Here is a 12,639-nt window from a genome sequence, read left to right on the forward strand (position 1 = left end):
ATCACTATCAGGAGATCCTGTTAGACCTTCTGGTTCTGGGTCTTAGGGTCCAGAGAGAGACTGCAAATTGAAAAGTAGTATTAATTTCTTTTTTCTTAGTACTGGGGGTTGAACCCAGGAGGAGTGCTCTACCACTGAGCTGTGTGTTCCCAGTACTTTTTACTCTTCATTTTGAGACAGGGTCTTCCTAAGATGCCCAACCTGGACTTAAATTGTGATCATCCTGCATCAGCCTCCCAAGTCACTGGGATTTTAGGCGTGCATTACTGCACCCAGCTAAGCCAGATGTTTTTGATGCTATTGTTTAATACATTTTTCTTCTTTAGAGTTACAACACACATTTTTAATTAAAACTAAAACCGTATGAGAGTATTTCAGCAATGTTTTCAAGGATTTTAAAGAGAAAGAGAAATTCGCACAAGTATGCTCATTCATAACTAAAATTTAGAATATTAATTTTCATTACATAATTTGTAGGAGTTTGAATATAGTTACTGGAAGTTGTTCTGATTTTATAAATTTCATTTTATTTCCTTATTTTTGTTCTCTTGTCTCACTTGAGTAGACCATGTTTGGACAGAAGTCTTTTCTCCTTCTCAGCAGCGGTGGCTGCACTGTGATGCATGTGAAGATGTCTGTGACAAACCACTCCTTTATGAAATAGGATGGGGCAAGAAGCTTTCCTATGTCATAGCATTTTCTAAAGATGAGGTAGGGCATGTGAGAAAATTATTTTTCAAGAAAAAAAAAATATATATATATATATTGACAGTTTAATGTCATATAATCAGCTGCATATATTTAAAGTGTATAATTTAGTACATTTTTGTCATTTGTATTCACCCATAAAAATCTTATTACAATCAGTATTCCACTGTGTAGATGCACCATAATTTGTTTATCCATTTACCTATAGATAGATCTTTGTGCAATTTTGAGTTTTTGATATTTTAAATTATGCTGCTGAGAACACTCATGTATACAAGTCTTTTTATGGACATGTACTTTTCTCTTTGCTTAATGCCTGGGAGTGGAATGACTGAATCATGGTAGGTATACATATAACTTTTTAGAAAACTGCTGACTGTTTTCCAAAGTGATTACACCATTTTACATGCTTACCAGCAGTATGTGAGAATTCCCAGTTTTCCACATCCTTGCTAATTTTTAGTATGGTTTAACCTTTTAATTTTAGTCCTTTTAGCAGATACATGTAGCAATATATTATTATGCTTATACTTCTCTAATGACAAATATTATTTAACATCTTTTTATGTATTTATTTGCCATCTGTATGTCCCCTTTGCTTGTTTGTTTTCCATTAATGAGATCTTACTATTGTGTTTTGAGAGTTTGTCATATATTCTTAAATAAGTCCTTTATCAGATGTGCTTCACAAAGGTTTTTCTGTCTGTAACTTTTCATGTTCTTTTGAAGAAAGAAATGAGAAGAAATCAGTGAAGTCCAATCTACCTATAGATTTTGCCTTTTTGATGTGGCTAAGAAATTTTTGCCTAGCTAGCTCAAGGTCATGATTTTCTCTCATTTTCTTTTAAAAATTTTATATTTATAGTTTTGCATTTAGTGTGTGATCCATTTTGAATTAATTTTTGCATATGGTCCAAGGTATAGGTTGATGTTCATTTTCAGTATGCAAATAGTGAATTATTGTAATATCATTTGTTAAAAGACTTCTTTTTGCATTGAATTGTCATTTCACATTTGTCAAAAATCAGTTGATTTGTAATATAAATTTGATATGATAAAAATGAAAATTTGTTTAGTATTGTGGAATCAGCTTTGTAGATAAATCCTGGCTAATATTATGAAAATTTCATCTTTTTTATGTTGGAATAAACCTGTACTTCTTGGAAGTACACATGTACAGAAAAAAAAATATTCTCTTCACTTTCCTTCATGGGTTTTTAAATCTTAAAGGATAGTATTTTAAAAATTGTATTTAAGAATCATGCATCCTAAATGTTTATCAAATGAAAGTAGATGATTATAATCTTTTTAAATATTTATATTCTATAATTTATTTCAGGTAGTTGATGTCACTTGGAGATATTCTTGTAAACATGAGGAGGTGATCTCCAGAAGAACTGAGATTAAAGAAGAATTACTTCGAGAAACTATTAATGGAATTAATAAGCAGGTATGTGATGGTTATTTGTCATTTTTTTGAAAGAACATTATAAATTTTTTATGTAATCAAGAATAACCATATTTTAACCCACTGAAATGTTTAAAATTATAGCATTATTTTGCAAGTATGAGTATTTTAATGTTAAATGTCTTTTTGTTCATTGAAAATTTTGAAGACTCACTGAAAATATGGGTTTTATATTTTTAGATTGAATTGTGAAGGTCAGTGAAACAATTTTAATATTTGTCATACTTGACATAAAAGTATATTGTTTATGAAAGCAGCATGCCTTTATAATAATATATACTTAATGTTTATTTATGTATGTATATACATATAAATACATTCATGTACGAAAGTTTCTGAAATAAGGCCAGGAAATCACTATGACTGTTTCTGAGGAGAGGAAGAACTATCATCTCTTTGGTAGTGTTGAAATTTTAAATTTTGGGGGTTTTTTTTCATAATTTAAAAATAAATAAATTTGCTCTGGCTAGCAACTAGAATAGGGCAGATAACTTTAATCCATTCATTGATTGGCCTTCACAGTTAAGTTTCGGTCCATTTTTAATTTGATCTTCTAAGAATTCTCTTTCCGTTTGCTCTTAATTCTCTGTAGTCCTTCAGAGATCCTACCCTGAAAACTTGGAGTATTTTTTAGAGCCCCTTGTCTCAGAAGACTCTGAACACCAATTTATTTTCTTCATTGCACTTTGATTTTGCTGAGAATTTTGCTTTGGTCTTCAGCACTTATGTCCCCATTTTGTACTTCACTTCTAGGCTTTTCTCTTTATGCCACTTCATAATTGGCAAATGTCTTGAAAGGAAAAGAGATGCAGTGTGTTCCCTTCACCTCAATTCATTTTTTCCCTTGGGATCTTGATTTCTCAGGTTCTGGCTGCCTTGGTAGCTTTCTGTTGCATCCAAACAGGTGTTTTATATGTAAGTGTCAGTGTGTTTCCCTAGCTTTTCTTCAAAAGACAGTTGGTATAACATAAGCTAATCTATCACAGCCAGAAGCAGAAGGTGCTACCTCCATTTTAAATCTAAACTAACAGAGGTTGTGGTGAGTTAGAAGTAGGTGTTAAATGATTTTTCAACATAAAATTTATAAAATTAAGTTTTCCGGTTTCCTTTTTATTTTCCAAATACTATATGTATGGAAATAACATTGGTTACATCTTTCAAGACCTCTTAAAATGCAAATATTTTAAGTATATTCTTGCTTGGAGATGGACTTCTACATTTCCCTAAACTTAACTTTGTTTTTTAAACATTAATTACAGAGGCAACTATCTTTATCAGAAAACAGAAGAAAAGAACTTCTCCACAGGATTATTGTGGAGCTTGTTGAGTTTATATCTCCCAAAACTCCTAAACCTGGAGAACTTGGTGGAAGAATATCTGGGTCAGTGGCTTGGAGAGTAGCCCGAGGCGAAATGGGTCTAGAGGTATTTAATTTTTTCTAAAATGATAATCTTTTTACTTTCCTGCTTCCTGTAGTATGCTTACAGACAAAATAGATAGGTAATGATCTTTCAGTTAACTTTGCAAAGTAATTATTTAGAAATGCAACGTTTGACAAAAACCACTAATTGTATAATCACATAAAAAGCAAAGCATTTTAAAATGGAATTTTTCTATTGTTTACCTTTTTAATGTTTTTAGTGCAGGACAACTTGTACTAAAGAACATACAGAAAAAACTGTACAAATTATGCTACTTCACAAATTTAGCATCCATGTAACCACTAAGCAGAATAGGTAGAATACCAGAACCCTAGAAGTAAGGATGAATTCTTTCCCAGTCACTTCCCCCATTAAAAGTAATTGTCTTCCTGGCTTGTAACATCATATCTTAGTTTTGCCTGTTATTGTGCTTTATATAAATGGAATCTTGTAGTATGTACTCTTTCTATATAGCTTTTTCCACATAATATTATGTTGTTCTGTAAGATTCATACATGTTACAGTGATACAGTATTCGTTCTCATTGCTATATAATATTCCATTGTGTGTTTTAATTTATCTGTTTCATTGCTAATGGGCATTTGGACTTGGGACTTGGATGTTAAAAATTGTTCTGCTGCCAACATTTATATAAGTGTTTTCATTGAGTACATTTATGCATTTCTGCTGGATATATACCAGGAATGGAACTGCTAGGTAATAGAGTATTAGTGTGAACACTTATACTTAGTTCATACTGCTAACCAATTTTTCCAAAGTGGTTGTGCCACTTGAATGTAAACTAGTAAGTACTAGCAGTATGAAAGATTTTTTTCCACATCTTTACTGACACTTGGTATTGTTTACCTTATTCGGTTTAGCAGTTATGATGGTATATAGTACCATTGCAGTTTTAATTTGTATTTTGGTGATGATTAATGAAAATGCATGCTGATTCTTCACATTTCTTGATATCTTTTGTGACTTGCCCATTCAAATCTTTTAAAATAAATATTGTAGTGCATTTAAAGGAATCCTGTTTTACTTTTTGTTTCTCCCCTAAGAAAGCTTTATAAAGCACAGTGGGGAAAATATAGAATTTGGGTAATTCAGATAATGAAAGTGTATGTTTCTTAGTACATGTTTGAATATATCTGGTATTAGCAAAAAATTATTGTTGCTGTAATGACTTGAATTATCAAACTTTTGGATTATTATCATTTGATTAATCTTGAAAAATTAAATAATTAACAATGGAAATTTAATTGGTTAGGTTCTATAGTCATGCACCAGGTGAAAGACAATGTGCTAGATTCTGTAATGAACATTAAGAAAGTACAATGGGTTATCTCTTGCCATAGGGAGTTAAATCACTGGAGAGTATTTAATATAAATATCTAGGAAGCTACATAATGAAAAATATGAAAGGAAAATAACCCATCACATGTTAAGATAAACAGTTCTAAACAAATTAAAGTTTTATGTTCACTTTCTCTAAATTTGCTATTGTTACAATTCTTTAATGAAGGAATACGTCCAAAAGGAGTGATCATCCCCAATAAATTTTATGTTTGCTTTTTTTTTTAAATGTCTGCTTTTTCAAATACCAAATGTCTTCTTTGATATAATGAGAGCAACTAAGAACAGAACAGGGAGGAAGAGCAGGAAGAAAAGATTAACATTAAACAGAGACATGAGGCGGGAGGGAAAGGGAGAAAAAAAGGGAAATCACATGGAAATGGAGGGAGACCCTCATTGTTATACAAAATTACATATAAAGGTTATGAGGGGAATGGGATAACAAACATGGAGGGAATTGAATTACAGTAGATGGGGTAGAGAGAGAAGATGGGAGGGGAGGGGAGGGGGGATAGTAGAGGATAGGAAAGGTAGCAGAATACAACAGTCACTAATATGGCAGTAGGTAAAAATGTGATGTGTAACCGATGTGATTCTGCAATCTGTATTTGGGGTAAAAATGGGAGTTCATAACCCACTTGATTCTAATGTATGAAATATGTTTTGTCAAGAGCTTTGTAATGTTGTGAACATCCAATAAAAAAAAAAAAAAGTCTGCTTTTTAATTTGTCCCATCATCTGTAGCAGGCAGTTAGAAGTATTGGTTCAGCCCTAGAATTACAAAACTAAACTCGACAAATAATTCAGATTTACTGCTGATGCAGTGCAAGTTACAAGTATAAATCTAAATGAAGCCACTTAAAAAGAGCTAATTTAATTCACAGCTGTGTTCAGTTTAAAACATGGATATTATTTGGGTCTCCATTTCTTTTTTTTTTTAGTGGATCTGTGTGCTTTTTCTTGAAAGGCACATTAAGTTGATTAAATTTTAAAAGTATAAATTGTGTCATATATCCAGATTGTTTTCCCTTTTTTATTTTTTCTCATCAACATTTTTTTTATTGGTTGTTCACAACATTACAAAGCTCTTGACATATATTTCATACATTAGATTGAAGTGGGTTATGAACTCCCAATTTTACCCCAAATGCAGATTGCAGAATCACGTCGGTTACACATACACAATTTTACATAATGCCCTATTAGTAACTGTTGTTGCTGAGGAGCCATCTTAGTGCCATGGATTAAAATAATAATAATAATAATGTTTTCCCCTTTAGAAACAAATGTTTTATAAGGGCATAGAAAAATATTAATCCTAAACCATTTTAGGAACTAAATCTTAGAATCATTTGGAAAAATTTCCAGGAAGCAAAGGTTTAATCTTAGATTAAAAACATTTTATGAAATGTGTTACTTTTACCCCACAATGCTTTGAGTAGTTGTGTACCCGTATGCAGCTATGTTCAGTTATATACATTTATTTTTCTTTTGCCTTTAGTGATTATTATAATTTATAAAATAGTAGATAGTCCTTCTAAATTTTATTTTCATTTGGTTTGTATCAGCACCCTGAAATGTATTTTATAAAGAAGAGAAGAGGGTCTGGGGATATGGCTCAGTGACAGAGCTCTTCCCTGCATGCTTGAGGCCCTGGGTTCAATCTACAGCACTGCAAAAGAAAAGAAGAAAAAATTAGAAAGTGTTGTTACATGCTCATTGTGACTTGTATGTAGTATACTAACTAAATCATAATTATAAAATAAATTCCCCCAAATAATAAATTACCTGTTTACCTTTATGGCAGCAATATTTAGGTTCTACTAGAGAGTTTTCTTTTCTTTCATACATTTAATGTTACTGTTTTCAAATTCTGACAGTGATGTTGATATATAGCGAGAGTTTAATAGATATATATCTCTCTACTTGTGTTTAAGATCTTTTACATTGTGCTCAGGTTTTGTGTACATTTGATGTTTTTCTATTTTTTAATACCTAGTGCCCAGAATTAAAAAAAAAAAAAAAAATCTTGCCTCCTTTCCTGGTCAGTTAGTAAACATTATAGCAAGATTTTGACATAGATTATCTCAACAATGGATGATTTTGTTTTCTAGGAACCCTTTAGCATTATCTAAAGACACTTTAGTTGTCACAATTTGAGGGAGATGTCTGTCACTGGCAACTAGTGAATAGACGCCTAGGATGCTTAGTAACCTGCTCTGCACAGGACAGACCTTGATACAAAGAATATCTGCCCCAGAATGCTGTTTGTCTTTGAAATGTTAGATTAACTCAGTGGTTTCAGGAAGCAGGGGTTATTTTAAATTATTCAAACATGGATTTATTTTGGAATAGAACACAAATTGCCAGTAATTTTAAGGTAAAACTTGAACTTTTGTAGTAATTTCACACATTAAGAAGACTACTTTAGGGCTGAGGCTGGGGCTCAGTGGTAGAGCACATGCCTAGCATGCGTGAGGCACTGGGTTCGATCCTCAGCACCACATAAAAATAAAATAATAAAATAAAGATATTTTTCCCACCTATAACTAAAAAATAAAATATTTTAAAAAAGAAAAAGACTAAGCCTTATCTCTCAGACATTCTCCTACCTTAGAGTATCAGGAGCGGAAACTGATGAAGTAGCTTTAGGTTGAGACCTAAAGAATGAGAAAGAATATCAGCCTAGACAGGAAGCTACATGTGCCAAGGCTCTGAGGTAAGAACAGCCAGACCTTTTTGAGGAACTGAAGGAAGAGTAATGTGATGGGAGCCTAGAAACAAGGAAGAGTAACATGAGATTTCACTGGAGAAGTTGGACAGGGATAGAACACATGGATAAGTCTTGGTGGTGAGCTTAGAGTTTAAGGACTGCATGAAATCAGTGAAGTGAGTTAAGCAATAGAGACATAACCCAGTTTATAATTTTTTAAAAAATCACTTTCATCACTTTCAGCATGGATAGAAGAGTTAAGAGTTGAAAGCTAGAAGTCAGCTTTCAGAGACTTTTGGAGTGATCCAAGTAATAGATGGTAGTTCTGGAGGTGGAAAGGGAGAATAATGAATGAATTTAGATCACAAATCATAAAAATTAAGGCAGAGCTCATTGTTTTTTTTCTAGTAATGTTTGTTGTTATATCAGCAGTCATACTCATATTTAACCTATAAAATTTAACCAATTTGAATTTTCCATTGGCACAATTTTTTTTTCCTTTTCAAGTTGAAGAAATCTCTTATTTCTAGACAGTAGCTCCTCTAATGTTGAAAAACTAATTCTGCTTTCTTTTTAAGAGAAAGGAAGCCCTGTTCATTCCCTCTGAAAGTGAGAAGATTTCTAAACAACTCCACCTTTGTTATAATATTGTGAAAGATCAATATGTTCGAGTTTCAAATAACAATCAAACCATTTCTGGATGGGAGAATGGTGTGTGGAAAATGGAATCCATATTCAGAAAAGTTGAAACAGACTGGAACATGGTAACTTAATACATGAAATTATTTAAAACTTTTGTCATTGTTTAAATATAGATTGGCTTCATTTTTCAGTTGTGTATAATGGTAAAACTGATATGTCAAAATTGTTTTTAGTAATTCTTTAACTTAAGAAAGAAAGTCCTGTTTCTAATGTGTAATCAAAAGTACACTAGGAATTCTTGCATTTATATCAAGAAAATATCCATTTTCATCAGAGAGGCTAAATTTCTTTCATGGGAAACAGTCAAGTCATCAATTCATGTGATTGTCTTGCTTGAATACATAAAGTGTATTGCTGTTTGATTCCTTCACAGATGTATATTACATTAGGAATTGTAGTAGATTTAGTCCAAATGCCCAGGAAGCTACATCTAACAAACTTTCATTACGTAAAAATGAGAATGAGTAAGCAACAGTATTGGTTATTTTTTTCTCTGTGTCTTAAAAAAATTGAATAAAAGGGGGCTCAGACCATAGTAGTTCTTATAATATTAGATTGCACATTATTATCTCATTATCAGTAACAAGAGGCTTTGCCTTTAAACATCCCTACCCCTTAGAAGCATTCCATAAACAAACTCTGAGCTACTCATGTGACCCTAATAGATCTGAGCATATTATTAATAAATTTTCATAGGAGCCAATTAACTTATGAGGAGCTTTTAAAGTTAACTTGCTAAGATATTTAAATGGGAGGGAAATTGTTCATTTGTAAGATGTATTGAGTAAATTTTAAAAGTGAGTCACAGATGACGGGCTGCTAGTGTTTATGAATATCACTGTATGCTGTCACTGTAGTAGGCATTAATCAGATACAAAAGATACAGAAATAAGGTTCCTACTTTCTTTTTTCCCCCAATCATAAGATTTTGTTATAAAACTTATGTGGTGCTTAACGTATAAATATCCAGTTTAAATCACATTATATTTTAATAAAAGTAAGGAACTTTTTATACTAAAGTAAGAGTAACAGGATTATTAAAATTCCAAATTTGGAGATTTTCTTCTTTTGCTAAATAAGTACGTAAAAATTTTAAAATTTCCAGGTGTGTATATCTGTAGTTTATATATAGTTAATGAGAGAATTAACATCTTTTGGAAGACTATCTTTAGCCTAAAAATCTCCTAATCAGAAAGCCAGGGTAGAAGTATTATGTACTGCAAATCACTGTGTTGCTAACTGAACAACAATCATGCATTTCTTTTTAACCAACCATGTTAACAAGGAAAGTAATAGTGGAGAAAATAATGTTGTGTTGCAGAAGATATGATGTTCTGATAAACAGGGGGGGGCCTGAGGCATATTTTTTTTCTGTCTTATATATTTATTTGTCCAAATCAAATATTTACTGAGTATGTAAATATTATTTGTGCCAGGCATTATTCTTAGTCACATGAATAATAAGATGAAGATACAGTTCCTGCTCTCACACTCTAACAGGGGAAACTGGAATGTAAGCATCCCTCTTCACCACCATGCAGAGTGCTATAATAAGAATAATCAGCACATTACTATGGAAACACAAAGGTGGAGCAGTTAGCTCTGGCTATGGGAGTTGGGCGCAAAGCTACACAGAGCAGGCAACGTTTGAGCTGGATGCTGAAGGATGAGTAGATGTTTGTCAAGCAAGGAAACAGCAGGAAAAAAGCATGAAGTACATAGCATGTTTTGAGATCTCTAAATAGAACACTGTGGCCAGAGAGAGAGTATTATATTAAAAAAGAGTTAGATGATATAAATGAGATGCAAAGGCCATTAAGTGGAAAACAGACCCTTATTTGAAAAAAGCTAATGCCTTGATAATACTTTCATACAAGGCATCATTTCTTAAAACTTGAATGAATTCATTTCCACTTACAGTACTTCATATCAGTGAATAAAAATACTAGAATCTCGTGAAGAGTGACAACCCAGAAGTAACAGACATCATCAAACTTGTATATTCCATTTAAAAATTGGTAGTTCTTTACTAGCATGTGTGCAGTTAGGAGTTGTCTAGCTCTACATCTTTCCTCAGTAATCTCCAACCTCATATCATGACAGATCTCTTGTAGCCTACTCTTGGATTTTTAGAACAAGATTTTTAACCCTCTCAAAGAGGTATTTTCCCAGAGTCATATGGAGTTGCTAAATTTTCTACTTGGCAAGTGTACTGTTCAGTGATACCCGAATTGAAAGGGATATAGAACACTAACTAAATCAAGGAGACCAGTATATTTTTTTGGGGGGGAGGCAAGTGATAGTACCTTAATAAATTAGGTTAGGATGTTAATAACTTCCTAACCAGTGTCCTTCATCTGCCTTGGTCCTTTCAATGATGTGCTTCATTCTGTGACTAGAGAAATGTTTTCAAAACCTAAATTGTTACTGAGTACTCTTAGGATAAGAAACATCTACAGGTCTCTTTGGAGACTAGCTCCCTTCTGTGACCTTGCCTTGCTTTATGCTACCCATTCCTCTGTGCGTTGCAACTGTACTGTCCATCTTCTCCATAGAACCTCCTTTACTTCCCTTTTTAAATGACTAATTGACTCTTATCCTTAGAACCTCATTTAAACCTCATTCCACTCCCAGCTAACTGAATCCATTTCACCTTTTATAGATTCATTGTACCATGAACCTCTCCTTCATGATATTTATTCAACAGATACATGTAAGAATAGACTATTTGTCTCTTTTTCCACTAAATATTTCTCAAGCAAAGACCTTACTTGTCATTTACTACCTTGTTACTTTTGTACTATGTATCAAGTATAATCCTCATCCCTAATAAAAGATTAGTAAAGATGATTGTAAGAAGGATTGAATGTATGTGGACTATAGATAGCCAATATTATTCATCATCCCTTGGTTGATCTTAGATACTTTTGACTTTTGAAGAGTTTTATCACTCTCTTTTTCACTAACATCATTTAGCACTTTTTGGTGCATGGCATTATGTCAAGAATTCATTAATTTAGTCATTCAGCAAACATGCACCTGTCAAACATTGTGCTTGGCATGCAGGGAGGAATGACTAGAAGAAGCAAGTCTCAAGGTGTACATTGACTAATGAAAGACATGGGGACCAACCTTTGAGATTTATGGAGTAAGTGCTAGAAGAATATGAATCTGCATACGATGCTTAGGAAAAACAAAAGGAAAAGCTATTGAATTCCTGAGTCAGAGAAGTCCTTAGAGCAGGAATTATATTTGAATTGCTTTTACAAGAGGAGAAAGAGAGTTTCTCAGTATGAGTATAGAATGTAGAAGGAAGGTTTGGGGGCATGAGAAATAGTATGTACAAAAGCACCGAGGTAAGAAACATCTGATACATTGGAAAAAGTAGGTAGTAGGGAATATGAAGGAGAATAGTGGGAAATGAGATTAGAGCAGTAAACAGTTGCCAGGTCCTAGGGATTTGATTACTTGACAATTATGTAGTAGGAAACTATGGAAAGGTTTAGACAGGGGGAAAACATGATCATACTGGTGTTCCAGAGAAGTAATTCCAGAAACTATAAATGGAGCAAATCAGAAATACACAATAGATGTAATTATAGTGGGAACTGAAAAGTGGATTCATGTTTAATTTCAGTGATAAAATGGAAAAACCAAAAATAAGATTCATGAGCAATACCAGTTTACCAGCATTGAATTAAAATCCCTTGAAGTACAGCTGCTCTGCTGGATGTCTTGTAGGAATGACTGACTGCAGGGTGCCTGCTGTATAGTGAACTTAATTAGAGTGAATCTTAGCAACCTAAGCAGAATAATTTTAAGAGAGTACTGAAGAATGGCTTCAAACAGCGCACTAAAAACCAAACCTCCAGGAAATCATAGCAGCCTGATAATGTAGTAATCGAAAAATCTTTAAGCAAAGGTCTTCTGTATTCCACACAAAATACATAAAGAAGCTATATGCAAATTGTTCTCAGTCCCTAAAATGGTGATTACAGCCACAATCCAAAGGACAAATTCTGTTATACATTGTGAGTAGTATGATTTAGACCTTATATCACAAATACACTGGTCTTGTTTTCACCTACAAGTCACGTATGCATAACTTACAGATGCCAAAGAGGGGCAAGGGTGGGTCACTGGTGATGGGGTCGGGTGATATATAGAATTCTGTCTAGAAGAGACAAACTCCATAACTTCTGATTTTACTAACACTCTTAAAGTAAGATAGCAACACTTAACTCCTAAGTAGATCCACAGATTGCAAA

General features: G+C 33.0%; 1 protein-coding gene across 2 annotated transcripts in view; it reads left to right on the forward strand.

The window, feature by feature from the left end:
• Positions 1–12,639, forward strand: part of NGLY1 (N-glycanase 1) — a 51,816-nt gene that overhangs the window by 34,521 nt on the left and 4,656 nt on the right. For both annotated transcript variants that reach the window (XM_081288028.1, XM_081288027.1), the window contains exons 7-10: positions 566–711; positions 2,048–2,158; positions 3,436–3,600; positions 8,248–8,433. In XM_081288028.1, coding sequence (XP_081144154.1) covers positions 566–711; positions 2,048–2,158; positions 3,436–3,600; positions 8,248–8,433 — 608 coding nt within the window. The remainder of the gene's footprint in view (positions 1–565; positions 712–2,047; positions 2,159–3,435; positions 3,601–8,247; positions 8,434–12,639) is intronic.

This window comes from Spermophilus citellus (genome assembly GCF_964194105.1).
Source record: "Spermophilus citellus genome assembly, chromosome: 3".
Lineage (NCBI taxonomy): Eukaryota > Metazoa > Chordata > Mammalia > Rodentia > Sciuridae > Spermophilus > Spermophilus citellus.